The following is a 19,590-nucleotide window of genomic DNA, read 5'->3' on the forward strand; positions in this document are numbered from 1 at the left end:
CAAACTCACGACTCCAGTGGTGATAGTCAGCATCAAAACTCGCTATACAATTTATAAACCAAAATGTGACGCCTGTTTATTATACACATTTATCTGTTTATTATACAAGTGGATTTCACATGCTCTAATTGTTGTCTGGGTGAATTTGCTTATTATATTCTTCTAATCAAGGCCTTTCCAAAGATATATGACACATGGCTGTGTGATCTTTTTTTTTTTTTACTTTTATTGGTATTAAATATGATTGTTGTGATCGCAAATTTGCAAATTCTGAAAATGGAACAGTTCTAATTCATCAGCAAATTTAAAAGCATTATTTTAGAATTGGTCAGATCAAGTATATTCATTGTAAAGATTCTAAGCTATGAATTTATCAGAAAGGGAGCACTAATGTCTGTGGCATCTGTGCTTTAAAGGGGATGAATTTAAAGATACAACTTCTCTTAAGAGTTTACTGACAGTTCAACAGCACTAAAGCACAACCAGGGCTGCAGTTAGACATTCTTGGGCCCGGTAAAAAATATATTTAGCGGGCTTCCCTCCAGTTAGTTGTCTGATGGGTTGCTGACAGTTCTTCCATGTATGCGTGCTGCCCTGCTGTCTCCGTGTTTATATCTGCGTCTCCTGCTGAATGCGCTAACGTGCTTAGATGTGCAATACAATATGGAACAGCCTTTCTGTGCCACCTCCCCCTCAAGCCCAGGCCTGGGATAAAAGGTCCAGTTGTCCCCCCTTATTGCCGACCCTGAGCACAACACACTAGAAAACAAGCTTGAGAAACTGGTCAGCCTCAATAATTGATTGGTCGGTTGGTGAATGCTAATCCCTAATTTTTCCAACGATTTTGTGTTAAGTTAGCATTTTTAAATGTGCTATATTGCTGTCTTCTGTCACCCAGGGCATTTCCAGGGCTATATCATTTTTCTTTCTCTCTTATTCTGTTAGGAGCATATGGTGTTGACAGGCCTTACATGGGAAAATCACTTCGAGGTAAAATGTCACTTTGCAAAGAAATCGTTTTTAAACTTGTTTCTGATTTTGGATCATGACAATAACAAATCTCTGACTCTGTAGACCTCGTGAAGAATGTGCCCTATCACGCCAGTTCCTGCTCTCTCAATAGTTCAGAGAACCCGTATGCCACAATCAAAGACCCTCCTCTGCTGCTGGCCAAGAGCTCTGAGTGCGGTTACATGGAGATGAAGTCTCCCGCTCACAGAGACTCACCGTATGCTGAGATACATGGCTCGAATCCTGCCAACAAAAACGTCTATGAAGTTGGTAAGAGGTTTATAGATCCACCAACACCAAGATGGTTTTCTCAACCATCTATCAACTCTTGTAGAATTTGTCTGTTTTTATTTACACTTCGTACCATGTTACTACAGAGAAGAATAGTTATTTTTCACTGATAAGACTATACCTAATCACAATACTCTTGGATATACTGTACTTAAACACCATGGCAGAAAACATTGAGATAATCAGAGCAACTGTGCACAAGTATGCATTATCCCTTTGTTAAATACCTGAATGCATCACATTACTTCCTTCCGATAGCTAACAAGAGAACAAATTGTCTTTAATCATGAATTACTGTTTTGATTATAGGGAATTATTTGGGAGTTTTGTGGGAATCTCTACCTGGGTGAAGCTTGCTCCTTCCAAGAGAATCCTGCAGTTTTTTGTTGATTTTTTGTTTTCAATACTGATGGCTGGGGAACAGGTTGTAACCTGCTCAAAGTGCAAGGCTTCCACTGCTGTTCTTTACTGATTATGGATCCTATTTCAGTCATGGAATACATATTGGTGTTATAATGGATATAACATACTGGTAGGTTTGGTCTTGGCAGAACGGATCTGCTTACGTTTCTGCAGAGCAAATACGAAGACTTGATGCTGGTAGAACATACATAGACATGCTTCTGCACAATTAGACATACACTACCGTTCAGAAGTTTGGGGTCACTTGACTGAAATGTTTCTCATGATCTTGAAAACCTTTTGATCTGAAGGCATATGCATAAATGTTTGAAATTAGTTTTGTAGACAAAAATATAATTGTGCCAACATGTTAATTTATTTCATTACAAACGAAAATTTTATAAAAAAATTAAAAAAAGTTTTTGATATGGATGACTTGGACCGAATAATTAAGAAAAGCAGCCAATAAGTCATAAGCATAGCATAGATGGGAACTCCTTCAATTCTAGGCAAAGTGTGACAACTTTGAAGATGCTAAAATATAACACAGTTTTGGTTTATTTTGGATTTTGTTTAGTCACAACATAATTCCCATAGTTCCATTTATGTTATTCCATAGTTGTGGTGACTTTACTACAGTATTATTCTAAAATGTGAAAAAAAGAAAGAAAGAGTAAGTGACCCTAAACATGTATACGTAGTGTACGTATAATTCCTGTGAAGCAGATCTCGACAAGTGATGCTGAGGAGGAGGATGGTTTGAAGCAACTGAAATGTTAGACAAAGAGACGATATGCTAGTTAATTGGCAGATTTCAAGTCACAGAACCATTGCGCCATGGAGTTTGTGAGCCGATTGGCTAACACATTACATGTTTTTAGACCTATCAGCTTGCGCCATGTAGAGTTTCATGACTGAACTTAAAATAATGTATACTGATCCAGGAAACAATCAACATTGATGTCACGTCAATTGATGCTGGTCAGGACCTGGATGAGGACCCAGCCTATGTCTCACATCCAGCTCACCATGTCTCAGATGACCTCTCAGAGCATGTTGTGAGTGAAGCACCAACTGTATCAGGAGTTCCTCAAGCAAAATCTGCACTCTTTGCATTGATCCTGATACTGTCTGCATTCCTAGTGCCCCAGTGCCCTGAGTTTTTACAAGCTCTGACTAAGATTGGGCAAAAGTGAATACCTTGTTTCGAGCTGTTGCAACCTTTGACCATGTAAGAAAACAGACTCCAGTTCCAATGCTGGCTACCTGTCTTCAGGGGCAACGGCGTGAACTCTGCTCTGTGACCATGCCCAAGATGGAACAGGCCTTTCTCATTGAGACTGCACCTTTATTGGACAAGAATTAATTTTTATGAAACATGTTTTTTCTGATCCTCAAGAAAGATAGCGGGCACTTCTGCTGCCTAAAGTGCCTACTTTTCAAGTTGCTATCCACATACGTAATGTGTCTCAGCCCATGTGAGTGGTTTACCACCCTGGACTTGGATGAGCAGAGAACATGCAGTATCAGATGTGGTTCTTAATGCCAAGTCCCCCAGTGTAATTTTAGCTGGACGCCTTCACCTACAAGTGACAAAGGTTTAGACTGTATGCCTTCCACTCTAGACAGGGTTCAGAAAGCAGGGTTACAGCTGCTGCTGATTGTCTCAAGATTGCAAGAATTGTGTTGCTCATAGCAGGTTTTCCATGGAAGCTTCCCCATCTTCAAGATCTCCTGTCCTGGGCATGAGGCACACTACTGCACATAGACCCTGCCCGCAGTTGTAGACAAATGGGACAAGTTAGAACTTCAGCCTGCTGTAGTAAGTGTCTTAGAAAGCTCTAGAGCTCCATCCACCAGGTCACCAAGCGATGGCAGCTGTTCTGTCAGTGGTGTAGTTTTCAGGGCTTGACTCCTGAATCTTGCAGTATTGCTGCAGTTCTTTACTTTCTGTTGTCATTTAGCACTTTTCCACAATTGGGCCGAACGGTTCTTCGGAGCATGGTCAGTTCCAGTAGCATTTTCACTTGAGCATGGTTTGATACAGTTTAATTACAAACCACTCCCAGCCAGGTTAGCTAGTTATATCTGCATGCCATGATGAGGGCCTGATGGCCAATGGCAAGTATCCTCTACTCACAAAGGCTGAGTTTGGAATGGCATGCTACCTTACTACTTTACTACTAGTATTTCGGCCGAACATAGATATAAGAACCCAGCCATGGTTTCTTAAGGGTGTCAATAAATGGTTTCCACAGAGGTGACCTTAAGTTTGGACCTCGCTTTTTTAAATGTGTACATGAGACATTTAACTGTTTATTATTGCAAATATCTTCAACCTGTTTGTTGTCCCTTTCAGAGCCGACCATCAGTTCTGTCCACACACTCTCTAACAACAACTACAATGGACCATTTTGTCAAGATCCATATGACCTACCAAAGAACAGCCACATTCCATGTCATTATGACCTACTGCCCACGAAAGACAGCACCCCCTCGCCCCATGAGGACATGGACAGAAAATAATTAAAGGACCATTAAAGGACCATAAACCTGTGACATGATCCTCTGATACATGTCTTCAGAGCACTATATTAATTGTTTTAATGCTGTTTAGTCATTCATTGTTATAATCATTCCTAATTTCTTCTGAATTACAAACATTGAAATGTTTGAAAAGCTATATACAAAACAAGTTTACTTAGACTTATACAGACTCTGGGGGAATACAAGGGCGAGTCTTTTGGTGGATGAGACAAACATTCATATTTACAGCATTAACTAGATTCATTTGAACAAAAGCAAATCATTCCATTCTTCAGCACATCACACAAATACAGAACAATCCTCAGCATTTCTGTAACAAAGTGTTTATTCCATATTAGGCAAATCTGTTCTTTTCACTCTGTATTTCAGGATTAAGGATAATAGCACTATTTATTGAGACCGACTCTGAACTGTTGGCTCAATGTTTCTGTTATTGAAAATGTTCTTTTTTTTGTCCGAAAGCATTTCAGGTTTACCAAAGATTGATGTGCTGTGATAAAGCACCATTTGTATTGTATTTATATTGACAGCTGTCCATCGAGAAGAGATTACTCACCTTTTCTAAAATCAACATTTTTTATTAGATTTTTTGGCTTGTACTGTTTGAATTTAGTCCTATATAAACTCTTAATGATCACTGAACTGAAGATCAAATACTTTGTAACTTGTAGTTAGTGAGCTGAAGCTGGACTTTTGCGAAGAAATCTGTAAGGTCATGTGACATGAGGTCAGTTGGTTATGGATAAGAGTGTTTAGGATGTACATTCGTGTGTTAAAAAGTCATATGTAAGTCTTAAAGCACTCGGAGCCTTTAGAAGAACTTTGTGTAAATCTGTACATAGTGCCAACTCTTGTATGAATTGCAAGTATTTTCTTTGAAAATTCCTCTGTAACTTGACCTGTACTTTTTAAAGCAGGACCTTTACTGACTAAACTCATTGTACTGTTTTCCTTTGAAATTTTGTATTTTTACTTTACTAAATATGCCACAATAAGAAGTGGTTAATAATACTAGTTCCAAAAGGCAAGTTCAGACTTGGAACCACAGCAGAATACGCGTGTATGTTTGTATCTTGCTAACTGTATCATTTGTTTTGTGATTTTTTTTAAAGAAATAAATGAAGTTGCACAGTTGTTGTTATTTCCCTTCCCAAAGAGCTCCAAGACAATTAACCTATATTTGTACACTGCAACCATGTTTTTTTCACATCCTTTGAATGTTGTATTTCACTTCTTTCTTTCTTTTTTAGCTGAAATATACTGTATATGCAATTGTGCTTTACAATAAATGATAACAAATGTGTCAAGTTGGCAATAGGGTGGTGTGAGTTTTAGTTATAAATAATCACAATTTTGTAAATATAATTAATGTCATTTTAGTAGATGGGCAACTGTAAAATTATTTAATGAAACAATACTTTACCTTTCATAAACTATTGTAAATGGTCTGTCCTCTGAGAGTAGTTAATGTGTTGTGACTCCATCAATGCTTACAATACTATTCAAATCCAGGGTTTGAATCGGTTCATTGATGAATGAATCGCACACACTGAACACAACCAGCAGAGAGTATTGTAGAATAATCATTTTTTAGATGGTATAATAATCATTCTTAGATATCAAAATACTTATATGAGTTTCTAGGCCTTTGTGTGACCCAGGAGAGAGCATATGAGGTTACTAAAAGTGTTGATGCTGCAGAGGCCACAAAGAGCACCCAGCTGTAACAAAATAATGAGACTAAGGACCTTGAAGATAGACTAAAGCCAAGTTTCTACCAGTAAAAAGATATCAAAAGGCTCTGTGAGATAATGGTGGCAAATAGTATCCATTGGTTACAAAAATAACAAAGGGGCACAGAAATGAGGTAATGCCAGATAACAAACTGTATAGAAGAGGAGGTTTTGGACTAAGACAGTCAGAACGGACAGCTGGCCGGTCTCATGTTTGTTGGTGTTCAATAAACTACAATTTTGGCATCTGGAAGTCAAGACTCCGAGAGTTTTCTTGCAACTTAGAGAGATTCATCGCGATATTCCACGACAAGAGAAGAAAGATGCTGGGAACATTCTGCTTCAACTTTCTTTGCACCAAATCTGCATCTTGTTTCATCTTAAACGCATTTTACTCTCCGTTCTTGTCAGAGAGCATTCTCTCTTTCATAGGAGTGTATAGTAAACATAGTAAACAGACACGCAGATTTCCATTAAGCATGACTTATGAAACATCGCCTTTGGAAATAAATAAATAAATATAGGTATTATCGGAGGTTATGCAGGTACATATGAACGAAGGTTTACATGTTGACAAGAAAGACTGCATTGTCACAATCTCGGTAAAGAAATTGTATTATGTCTCTTCAATACAAAAACACGCAACAACAAGCAATGATCTACTTACTCCTTTACTATAAATGCTGATGTTAGAAAATTATCTGACATTGGCACATAGTTCTGCTGTACATCCTGTGCTTGTGTGATCACTAACTGTAGTATTATAACCTTCTGGTTATTTATTCTGCGGTCAATGCTAGCTGAACTTTCTCACATTCGCTGGCAGCCGCTGCTTACTACCAAAATCATTCATTTCAGTGGCATTCAGTTAACTACATTTGTTGATAGCATTTAAAAGCGCTCTGGGTGTGTGCCGTTCAGAAGTGATCCTCCCTAATATCCCCTTTTCCCTTCAAAAATACTTTACTTTCCACTGTGAGAGCTTTAGTTGGCTGAAAGGTGTAGGGCTCAAAAGTAACGCTCGTTCGGGAAACATTTCTAAAGTTATTGTATGAAAAATCGTTTGGAACGACCATACTTTCTTGTTTTCGCTTCGAAGTGCACTACGAAGGTTTCTTTTGTGCCGTTCATCACGCAGCTCTCTCGCAAGTTCAGACGTGGCACAGTGTGACGTCATCAGCGCGCGGCAGTGTTTACTGATCTCGCGCTCCATCAGATCTCATATAAACATTTGAGTGAGTTTGAGCTGGAGACGATCACCTCAGGTAAGAAATATAATTTATGAACAAACATTAAGTGATCTTCTGTGGGAACGCGGGACTGTATGAACGAATGACTGCCGGATGTCGCTGTTAGCCTGAAGCTAAACTCGCATTAAATATAAAACGTCAAATCACTGATATTTCATCACGAAGGAGAAATAAGTGACATCATGATTGCAATCAGATTGAAATGTGTGGCGATACTTGTAGTGTGAGTGTGTAAGAGAATAGAGACCGCAGGTCATAGTGTGTGTTTGTTTGAGTAATCATCGATATGAACACTGTATGAATGGACAGCTGCTGTCGTCGATGTGAACGAATGAATCGATGAGTGAGATTATGAGCTCGTGCAGACGTGGCATCAAAACATCCTCCCGAGGAAAATAATTTTAGTGTAATGATGCATGGAAATTAACATACTACAAAAACGTATGTGCTTCAAGACGAAACATATTACAAAGATTACAAAGCATGTAATAGTTTGGATTTTTTGAATAATATATTTATAAAGATCCGGATATCCTCGTCTGTTGTATGATTGATCATAAATCACAGGCTGACGTCATCACGTTGTGTTTATTCAGTTCTGTTACACACGTTTTCATGGGTGAAATCACGCAGCAGTCTGTAAAAGACATTTACCACCCTCCAAGACCTGTACATCTCCAGAGTGAGGAAACGTGCAGGTAGAATCACTGGACCCAACACACCCTGTCTACTCTCTCTTTGAACTGTTGCCCTCTGGCTGGCACTGAAGAGCACTGAGTGTCAGGACATCCAGGCACAAGAACAGTTTTTACTCTCAAACCATTTTCCACATGAACACTTAAACTGCATTCAGGAATCCTCCATAGTGCAATAATTTAAATACAAATCTCATGTACATACAGTATGTAAATTCACAAATTTAATTCAATAACGGTCCATAACCCTACATTGTAGGTAAGGACATATTGTCACCCTAAGCAGATATGACCGCTTTTCCTACTTGCATTACAACTTGTGGACAGTTTTGCCACTTTCTTTAGTGATCATTGTGCTGCACTGATTGACTGAACACTTTCTGACATCAGGATATGTGTATATTGTCTCCCTCGTAATGAATATTATCCATAACAGCTAATTAAACATTAAACATGATTGTTACTAAAGGGCAAAATGCAGCTGTCGTATCTACAGGTCTTATACGGTGAAACGGGGGTGCTTTCTCCTGTCAGTCATTGACGCTTTATGAGAGGTTGCGCATACTAACATGGCCGCTCGAACACTTCCAGTGGCTTCACCTCCTGCTGGCAGTTTTACGTTGCGTCAGCAATCCAGTTGTGTGAATAAATGTGTGTGTGTGTGTGTGTATGTATATATATATATATATCAATGATAAAATGTATCATGAAGTCTGATGGCTGCTGCGTGTTCTTCATTACAGGCTGTTCCAGTGAAGATGATGGAAGAGAGTGGAATCGAGAGCACACCGCCCACCACCCCTCCACCACCCCCCACAGCGGCTGTTAGCCCACCGCCACCTGCCGCCGGTAACTCATGAAGCTCGTGAGATGTTAATAAGTGCAACTCTTTAATAAAGGATTTTATGGAAGAAATGAATGAAAAAAATCACTTCTGAAGTTCTGATTGTTGTGTTCAGGTATGTGCAGTCCTCTGACACTCCCGAGCTCCTCTGGTGTGTCCGGGTTTGCACCTGGAAGTTTCTCCAGTCCTGTTCCTCCAGTGCCGCCCTTGCAGTCATCCGCTCCTCCTCTCGCTCTCGGCTCCGTAACATCTCCTCTGGGTCTGAGTGCTCAGTACAGCAGCCCTGTCGCCCCGTACGCTGCCTCTGCGGCCCCTCCCCTCAGCACCACGGCCCCACCTGGCGCCGTACTGTCTTTCCCACCCATCGGCCCACCCACCACTGGCTTCTCTGTGAGCGCAGGATACGACATAACACGTGGCCACGCTGGCCGCACGCCTCAGACACCGCTGATGCCCAGTTTCTCCAGCACCTCACCCATGCCAGGTACCACTGATCATTCTTAATGTGTTTTTGACCATGATTACACCTGGTGTAAATGCATATTACTGTTGCCATGATACAGGCGTAATCTTACTTCCTCCGCTCTGTTGAGACATCCAGGATAAGTACACAAATGCACCATGCCTAAATCCGCCGCTGGATACAGTATAATATTCTGCTGATATGATGTGTTCTGATCGATGGCATGTGATGTGATTGTCTCTCTGTAGGCATTGTGTCTAATCCCATGATGCAGCAGCCGGTGTCTGGAGGTTTAGACGTCAGCTCTCCCATCACATTCCCTGAAGACAATGAAGATCCCAGAGTGACTCTGGACAGCAGCTCCGCTGGAGGATTATGGGGCTTCATCAAGGTACAACGGTTGAAAACACACTCTCACTCTGTTCCTCTGGATGAGGTTTTATCCTGACTGAGGTGTGTGCTTGTGTGTTGTCTCAGGGTGTAGCTGGTAACCCGATGGTCAAGACGGTACTAGATAAAACCAAACACTCTGTGGAGTCCATGATCACCACACTGGATCCTGGAATGGCTCCTTACATCAGTGAGTACACACACACACACGACTGTGTGATTTATCAAACATTTACCAGATATTCAATATTTCTGTCTTGGTGATTTAAAATAGAAATGTTATCAAAAAACTTTATGACGATCATTTTAATGCACTATTTATTTGTCCATAAATTTCTTAATGAGAGAAATATTTTAATAGTGTCTCTGATTTAAACTTCAGTTGCAAAACGAACAATGTTTTTAAAGTTTGATTCATTTCTGCTAGTAAACCGTACGTTTCATTGGTTCAGAACTCGGATTCAATGATTTGTTTACGTGATCATATCAAGTCTCCGCATGGCATATTTCATGTATTAAAATGTTTACGCAAATATATACAGTATGTATATTAATATTGATCAATTGGTGCATATAAATTAAAATGATTATTAATCATTGATTAAAAGTCATTATTCCTTGTGTTCATTTATTGAAAACAATGTGGAAAGCATGCCTTGAATCATTTGATAAAAATAGTTTTTTACATTAGCTGCTTGATTGACGTGATAGTTCCTCTGATTAAAAACAAATATTGAGATGTACTGTGTGCCTGTTTATATATATTTACAGTGGATATAAAAGTCTACACACCCTTGTTAAAACAGAAGGTTTTTGTAATGTAAAAAATGAAAAAAAGAGAAATCATATCAGAATTGTTCACATTTAATGTAAAATTACAACCTATGCAATTGAAAACCAAAGTGACTCATTTCAGAGAAAAATATAAAAACAAATAATCTTAGAATAATTATATTAGAAACAATAGCCTATCTGCATAAGTGTGCACATCCCTGAACTACTACTTAATGCTGTAATAAAATCAAAGGGTGCTTCAACTGTTTGGATAAGAGTCTATTAGCACGGCACATCTTGACTCAGGAATATTTTCCCACTCTTCTTTGCAAAAACGTCCCAGATCTGTAAAATTGCGAGGACATCTCCTGTGTATGGCCCTCTTTAAATCCCCCCCACAGGTTTTCTATAGGATTCAGGTCTGGGCCATTCCAAAACATCAATCTTTTTCTTTTGTTGATTTGGATCATTGTCATGCTGAAAGTTGAAAGATCTCTTCATTTTCAGCTTTCTAGCAGGCGCCACAAGGTTCTGTGCCACAGTTGCCCCAAAGCATGATGCTGCCACCACCATGCTTCACTGTGGGTATGGGGTTCTTTTGCTTATGTGCTGTGTTATGCTGTTTTTGCGCCAATCATACCTTTTACAATTTTGTAAAATTCTCATCAAACCATAACACATTTTTCCACATGGTTTTGGCAGACTGGAATGTTTTTTTTTTTTTTTTCCTTTCATCAGAAAAGGCTTGCGTCTTGCCACCCTGCCCCATAGCCCAGACAGATGAAGAATACAGGAGATTGTTTTCACATGTAGGGAGCGACCGGTACTTGCCAGAAAGAGCTGAAGCTCCTTTAATGTTGCTGTAGGCCTCTTGACAGCCTCCCAGACCAGTCTTCTCATCAGTTTTGGAGGGACGTCCTGTTCTCGATAATGTCACTGTTCTGCTATACTTTCGCCACTTGTTGATGACCGTCTTCACTGTGTACATGGTCTAATGCCTTGGAGAAAATTGTGTAGCCCTCACCTGAGCGATACCTATCAACAATGAGATCACATTGATGCTTTGTAAGCTCTTTGTGGCTCATGGCTCTTGTAGTACCATGCAACAAAGATGATGTCAGAAAAATCCTACAAGAACAGCTGAGGTTTAGGAGTTAATCAGAGTCACGTCAGGTGAAGATAGGTGTGCACTATTTCACATGAGCTTGATGATTGGTTGATCTGAACACCGCCACATACCCAATTATACAAGGGTGCGCACACTTATACATTAGTTAGAAGTTTTTTATTTTTCTCTCTGAAATGTGTCACTGGTTTTCAGTGGCATTGAATAGGTTGTAATTTTTACATTAAAGGTGCAATAAAGTCTGATATGATTTATCTTTTTCATTTTTTACATCACAAAAACCTGCTGTTTTAACAGGGTGAGTAGACTTTTATATCCACTGTAAATATATATATCAGATACCATGAAAGACTGAATAATATTGACAGATAGTTTTTAGTAGGGCTGTCAATCAATAGAACATTTTAATGAAATGAATGACATGATATACCCATTAATGGAGTTAATGTGTACATTTGCTGAGAAAGGCCATCACATAACAATAAATCAATATAATGATTATATAATTAGAAACAATTCTATTTATATAATTATTAATTTAATACAGTATATATTATGGATATGATAAATCGATCATTAAAATGCATAACATTATTGTGGCAGATGAGTCAAATCAAAATCAAAAAGTGTCTTCAGAAGGCAATGTATTGTTTATTTCCATATTGAACGTAAGGCCTTCAGTCCACAACAATCCAGTTTACAATTGATTTCTTCAATCTGTCAAGATGGGTTTACAGTGCATTCGTAAAGTTTATTTCATTTTTTCACATTTTGTTATGTTGCAGCCTTATGCTAAAATGTTTTAAATTATGTGTTTTTTCACATCAATCTACACTCCATACCCCATAATGACAAAGCAAAAAGCAGATTTTTTATAATTTAGCAAATGTATTAAAAGGAAAAACCTTAAATATCACATTCACATAAGTATTCAGACCCTTTGCTGTGACACTTGAAATTTAGCTCAGGTAAATCCCATTTCTCTTTATCATCTTTGAGATGTTTCTACACTTTCATTGGAGTCCAGCTGTGGCAAATTCAATTGATTGGGCCTGATTTGGAAAGGCACACACCTGTCTATATTAGGGATGAGCATTTTGGTCATTTTAATTACTCAAGTACAAGGAGGTGGTGGCGCATAGACATGTACAAATACAGTATGTTATATGTGTTTGGCTGCTGCATTGTGTCTCATTGCTCCAACATCTCTTCATTAACATAGGCTGTTATAATGTAGTCTATTACAGGAAGTTCAAAAGAGGGCAGAATATAAATATAATGCATAATATTTTGTCATTATGGGGTATGGAGTGTAGATTGATGTGAGTAAAAAAAGTTATTTAACACATTCTAGAATAAGGCTGCAACATAACAAAACTATTCGAGTTTTTGTAAGTACACATGCATCAGACGCTTCTGTATCATCTCACTTTGGTTGTGTCGTGCCATGAACACAGCATTTTTAGGTTACTATATCAAGTTAAACATAGTTTGAAACTTAGAAAAACACATCTTGAGATCCGTTCAGTTGTTTTGAATGCAAGAACGAAAAAACAGGTGGTACTTCAAACTTGATGGTAGGAATATCACATGATTAAAATGACAGTTTTTAGCTATATGGCCCAGAATTGCTCTTCTGTGAGAGTCTATATGTGTGTACAGTCATGCACACTGAGTGCTTTGCGATATACAACAAGTGATGCTGTGGTGTGTGTGTGTGTGTGTGTGTGTGTGTGTGTGTGTGTGTGTGTGTGTGTGTGTGTGTGTGTGTGTGTGTGTGTGTGTGTGTGTGTGTGTGTGTGTGTGTGTGTGTGTGTGTGTGTGTGTGTGTGTGTGTGTGTGTGTGTGTCAGAGTCAGGGGGTGACGTGGACATTGTGGTGACATCAGATAAAGAAGTGAAGGTGGCAGCGGTGCGGGAGGCGTTTCAAGAAGTGTTTGGGATGGCGATGGTGACCGGCGAGGCCGGTCAGTCAAACATCGCCCCACAGCCGGTGGGCTACGCTGCAGGACTCAAGGTGAACTCTGCACATGTGACTGTCTGACCACTGAACACTGCTGCTTTGGAGTGACAATCCAAAAAAAACACACAAAATAATTTCACCTCTATATAACCACCAGTCCATAATGACTGTATGATCATTGTCTTGATTGTGTGTGTTTGTGTGAAGGGAGCTCAAGAGCGCATTGACAGTCTGCGTCGTTCTGCGGTCATTCATGAGAAGCAGCCTGTGGTGTCTGTGGAGAATTTCATTGCTGAACTCTTTCCAGATAAGTAAGGAACATCATCACATCAGTACTCCACTCTCTGTTTGTCCTGGGGGGTTATCATGCTATAATCAGTCTTTACAGGAATGAAAAGTGGGTGACATATTCCTGATGCCTCGTCTCATTCTGCTAATAAATGTCATGTACTGAAGCCATGACAGTTTCAGTTTTCCAAATGACAAGTATAAGAAAAAGCTGTTCAGCCCTGAAAACTCCAGTGTGTCAGTCTTGCTGCTACAGATCTGTGTTTATTACTGTCCTAATGCATTCAGTGAAGCTCCACCCACTCACCTGTCAATCAATCACTGCGCTAAAAGAAGTGTTCTGAAATAACCGTTCATGTGTGCGCTCTGCTCTCTCTGTCAGGTGGTTTGATATTGGCTGTGTGATATTAGATGATCCTGGCAATGGCGTTCACATTGAAATATTCACTCAAGCGACACCTGTGGCCCTGGAACACGTTCAACAGGTAAAACACTCTCATTTCTCAAACCGCCTTACCTTCAAACAACTGAGGCAATATAATATAATATGTATACAGATGCCCCAAAAGCATTTGGACACTTAAACATTTAAAAATGTGATTGCTATTAATAAACAAAATATGAGGCAAGTATAATGTGCATGTCTGAAATGCTGTAGGATCTTTTCTGAGAACTGAGTGATTTTTGCTCGGTGATTTTTAGTGGATGTATGTCACACAGGTGGAGTTTAGCACATTCACTGTTAGGACTGGGTAAAAATATAGATTTTAATCACGTCTTCATTTGAACAATCCTGAATTCGATTCTTAAAATGACAAGATCGATCTTTTCATCTATGTGCAATTCTTTGCAAAGCCAGTTTGTGCTATGCGACTAACAATGTCTGTGATTCTCCACTGGCTGGAAAATTTTCATATTTCAAATCAAATCAAATCAAATCAGTTTATTGTCACACTACCATGTACACAAGTGTAACAGTAGGTGAAATTCTTGTGTGCAGTTCCGAGCAACATAGCAGTCATGACAGTGACGAGACATATACCAATTACAATAAACAACATACTTACACAACACAATTTACAAATCAAATGTACACATACTTACACAACACAATATTTATATACAATGTACAGTAAACAATACACATACAGATATAGAATACACATACAATAAAAATAAATAAATAAGAGTATATAAAAAATATATATACAGTAGTTATATTGTGGAGAATATAATTATGACAGTCCAGTGTGAGATAATAATATTAATAAAGTGCAGTGCTGATTGTGTTCAAAAGTCTGATTGCTTGGGGGAAGAAGCTGTCATGTAGTCGGCCGGTGCGGGTCCTGATGCTGTGATACCGCCTGCCTGATGGTAGCAGTGAGAACAGACCATGACTCAGGTGGCTGGAGTCTCTGATGATACTCCAAGCTTTTTTCACAAACCGCCTGTTATAGATGTCCTGGAGGGAGGGAAGCTCACCTCCGATGATGTGTCTGGCAGTTCGCACCAGAAGGAAGAAGAGGTGATCTCTCGTTGGAAAGAGATCCGCGCTCGCAGAGCTTATTGTCCAGAGACTGAACATTTGCCAGTAGAATACTGGGTAGCGGGGGTCGATTTGCGCGATGCCTTACTCTGATGAGAACGCCGGCTCTTTTTCCCCTTTTCCTTCTGTGTTTCTGCGGCCGGACTGCGCAGACAAAGGGCTCCGCTGGCATGTTTGTAAACAGCGGGTCGGCATTGAGGAATTTGAAGTCTGGTTTTCAATGTGTAATTGCAGAACCAATGTCCAAAAGCATTTGTCTGTCGTATACAATAAGGCAGACAACATCCAAGACAAAAAACAGTAAACAAACAATAAACTGCAGTGTTGTGTCGGAGCTCGCAACGCAGCAGCCATGCTCGGCGCCATCTTGAGCCAACACTCGGCAGTGATTGAGTAGTATAGTGGTGAAGAAGTTCAGTAGCGAGATCCTTTCACTGTATGTTGAGAGGAAAAGTTTGATTTGACTTGTTCTGTGTAATGTGTGTCCAAAGACGAGTTCAACACAATCCATTTGCCATTAAATAATTTCTCTTTTAATATCCTTTCTGTTCTTTACAAAAAAATTACATTTAATTCTAATCACATAAAGCACTGATGTGGTAAAGAAGCCATTTGACTCCTCTTGTTAATGTGCACTCAACAAAGTGAGTCAACTTCTGTGAGACACTCGCTGAACTGATGCTATTCTTAAAGAGACAGAACCGTTTTAGCACTTGTTCTGCAAAACAATCGAAATACTTCTAAAAAGTGCTAATCCTATATATTGATGGAATATATAGTTTTTAAAAGCTAAAATGTGACCAAAATGATGAAAAACTAATGATAAATTAATATTTGTAAAATGAATATTTTCTTAATGTACCTAGATAGAAGGTCCATGTCTAACAGACCGTATAACCTGAGAATGTATTTTATATTCAAAATATACCCATAGAAATCAAAATCCAACTGAATCAAGCCATCTGTATGAACACCAGCCCTATTAACTGTGAACATGTTCCACTAATGTTAACAAACACAAGAGTCTTCATTTTCAAATGACTGTTGTTTTAGCGTTTCAAGCCTAACAAACGGGTTTTGGTCTCCTGTAGGCTCAGTCTCTGACTCCTCCAGACTATCCTCTGCTTTGGTCTGGTCTGCTGGTGACCGTCGGGGAAGTTCTGGAGAGAAATGTGCCAAACGTCAGCCGCACAGACTGGCATCAGTCCTTCACTGGCGTGTCCCGCAGACAGATGATCTACTGCACTGCTAAAGCTTTGGCTGGCATGTACAAACTGCGGCTGCCCGCTAGGACTGTGTGAATGCATCAGGACGCAATCTCCCATAATGCACCGGGAGTCTCGCCCTGTGTGTTTTCACTTACTTCACATGAGATCTCTACATGCCAACAAGAACTTAAAACCAGCTGATGAAAAGGAACATTTGGTTTATTTCTGCAGCAGGCTTCAAATAAACCAAATTACAGGGAAGAATAATACACAGCTATTGATGAATCTTTTAAATTATTGATATGACGTTTCTTCTAGATTATACAAATTTGAATGATGTTAATAATTGACAACTTCCCTTTTCTTAAGCACAATCTGTATGATGTAAATACAGTAAAACTAAAAAACAAACGTCAGATGAGCAAAATACATCTGAAATCCTGCTGTGGGACATTCTGCATGGCTCATTTAAAATCATCAAAACTTGCCAGGAAGAAATTCTTTTTTGTTGAGCAGATTTCTGTTCTCTTGTGTCCTAACCAAGCATGACGAGCAATAACATCTGTCTCTTCCTAATCGGATGTGAGCACTTCAAACGACAGGACTTTTTGAAAATTGCGCCGAGTAGCCCCACCCACTGTGCCCACCCAACTCTCATTAATCTAAACTCGCGCTCATAATGGCATGTATTAAACATTAGAAATGTTCTGATTGGCTGATTGTGCCACATCTCACAGCAGTCACATGCTCAGTGTGACTAGATTGATGTTGGAAGCTTTTTGGATCTGGTTAGGACACAGTGTTTGTTGTGTTCTTATTTTTAATGTAAACATTAAATATTGAGGAAAATCTAATTCATCACCCTTTTTGATCTGGAGATTTTTATATTAATCCATTTAAATTTATGTTAATGTTGTGATATCATTTTGAAGTTTTGTCTTTTGATTTTTCGTTTTCTTTTTTTTTAAATCAGATCGTTAGTATCTTTGCTCTGAACTATACACACAAACCAATTATTATAAATGTTACATAAAACATTCGTCATAAATGTCAGTTTGTTTCAATATGGCCAATAGACTGTCATTAATAATGTGCAGCAGTTTAACTAAGTCAAAGCCCAAAATCAGATGTTTCACCCCGAGTGAAACAGAACATATGATGATCTGAGCATGACCTCTGAGTGACCTCTGATGTGTAGCACATGATGTCGAAGCCAAAGCTATGCTGGACTGTAAGACTTAAGGAATATTTCCAAAATCTAGAACTGCCTTTAACGTGTCTTTATCTGTTTGTAATAGTTCTCCAGAACAACTGTGGATGATTTTATTGCATTTTACAATGTGCCTTTAGACAGCAGAAGAGTATCTTTAATAAAAAGCTTAATGTTCCTCTGTTTTGTTTGCGTGCTTTTTGGTTTGTATTTTCAGAAATGAATTGCCCCAGCAGGTGTTGACAGAAGTCTATTTCAAATGTTTGTCATTTTCTATGATTGCTTATTTAAAATGTAAATTAGGTTTTTTTTAACCTAAATTGGGTGAGGTGTTCAATAAGCCTCATTGTTCATTTCAGATTCACTTCATTAATATAGTTTTATATTCATTTTGGGATGTTGCATAAAAAAAATTAAATACAATTTCAAAAATGTGCATTAAAAACTGAGTGCAAATGCTCCTTTGAAGTGAGACACATTATTTTTGAAAAGTCGTGCTTAAACTGCGATGAAAAAACTATTTACTGAATGTATTTAGAATAGGACTATAGATCCAAAAAAGTCATGTGACTACCTCAACAAAGTCATGTGATTACATAACTCACTCAGCAAATATCATCAATATCATGTCATGGCATCTGAAATGTTGCTCTGGTTATGGCAAAATGTCAAATCAAAATAAAATTCTACTGTTTGGCTACTGGTGTATTGGCTCCCTAAAAGTGACTATTTTGTTTTCCTGAACACATGGTTTGTTGACCCCCTGGGCCATATACATACTTTGTTAGAGTAAATTAAATTATTACAGATTAATGTTTAGATGCACTCATTGGTCAAGGAGGAAGTGTTGCTACAATTTTTTGATGTTCCACAGAGATCCGGATACAAACCGAATTCTTTCTTATATGGCAAAGCGGGCCAAATCAAAGGTCATCATGGGCCAGCTTTGGCCCGTGGGCCCTGGTTTTGGCATCTCTGCACTAGACTTTGAGTTGATGTAGATAATATAGCAAATCTAAGCGATGACATCTCAGATCATTACCTCATCTCTTGTGTGTTGTGCTTAGCCAAGGTCACTCTGTGTACACCACGTTATCATTCAGGTAGAATTATTCTTCTGACCACTAAAGATAGCTTAAATAATAATCTTCTAGATATGCCCCAACCAATTAGTATGGTTTAGGCCCTATGTATCTGACTGCTATCACTTTGTGTAGATGAGGAATATTTAAATCAAGTAGAAGTAAATTATGGAGTGCTGCAGGGCTCAGTATTAGGTCCCCTGCTATTCTCCTTATATATGCTTCACCTTGGAGACATTATCAGGAATCGTGGAATTCATTTTCACTGTTATGCCGACAGTACCCAACTTTATATTTCTTCAAGACTGCATCAAATTTCTCAGTTCTCCAAGTTAGCAGAGTGTATAAATGTTATCAAATATTGGATGCCTCGAAATTTACTTCTCAGTTCTGGCAAAACCTATTATTGGACCAAAAACCTCTAACTGCTAAAAATATAATTTGACTCATGATGAATGTACTGTTATGTTGTCTTCTACAATTAAAAACTTAGGTGTTATATTTGGTAACAATCTGTCCTTTTGAAAGTCGCATTTCCAATGTTTGTAGAACAGCATTCTTCCACCTCGGAAATATTGCCAATTTACAACACTAACAAGTTCTTTGGGGAATGGAGGAGACAGGAGGCAACAAAGCCGTGCAGGCAAGGTTTTTTAATTTCTTTTCGACTCAGATTCACAGTATTTTAAACCAGTCTTTTCACTCAATCAGGTCACACAAATATCCTTTTCTTGGAACACACACTCAGATCATCAGAAAGCGTCAAGC

General features: G+C 38.8%; 2 protein-coding genes across 4 annotated transcripts in view; both read left to right on the forward strand.

Annotated features, from left to right (window-relative positions):
- The window catches only part of megf10 (multiple EGF-like-domains 10), a 61,759-nt gene extending 56,202 nt beyond the window's left edge, over positions 1-5,557 (forward strand). For all 3 annotated transcript variants that reach the window (XM_052116484.1, XM_052116485.1, XM_052116486.1), the window contains 3 exons: positions 946-990; positions 1,075-1,281; positions 4,064-5,557. In XM_052116484.1, coding sequence (XP_051972444.1) covers positions 946-990; positions 1,075-1,281; positions 4,064-4,230 — 419 coding nt within the window. In that variant the 3' untranslated portion in view covers positions 4,231-5,557. The remainder of the gene's footprint in view (positions 1-945; positions 991-1,074; positions 1,282-4,063) is intronic.
- Positions 5,558-7,119: 1,562 nt separating this feature from the next.
- Positions 7,120-17,916, forward strand: prrc1 (proline-rich coiled-coil 1). Its single transcript, XM_052116481.1, has 9 exons — positions 7,120-7,249; positions 8,673-8,778; positions 8,889-9,257; positions 9,485-9,627; positions 9,714-9,816; positions 13,379-13,542; positions 13,696-13,799; positions 14,159-14,261; positions 16,414-17,916. The coding sequence occupies exons 2-9, from the start codon at positions 8,688-8,690 to the stop codon at positions 16,621-16,623; spliced, it is 1,287 nt and encodes a 428-aa protein (XP_051972441.1). The 5' UTR covers positions 7,120-7,249; positions 8,673-8,687; the 3' UTR covers positions 16,624-17,916.
- Positions 17,917-19,590: the final 1,674 nt, after the last annotated feature.

The sequence above is a fragment of the Xyrauchen texanus genome, chromosome 43 (assembly GCF_025860055.1).
Source record: "Xyrauchen texanus isolate HMW12.3.18 chromosome 43, RBS_HiC_50CHRs, whole genome shotgun sequence".
Lineage (NCBI taxonomy): Eukaryota > Metazoa > Chordata > Actinopteri > Cypriniformes > Catostomidae > Xyrauchen > Xyrauchen texanus.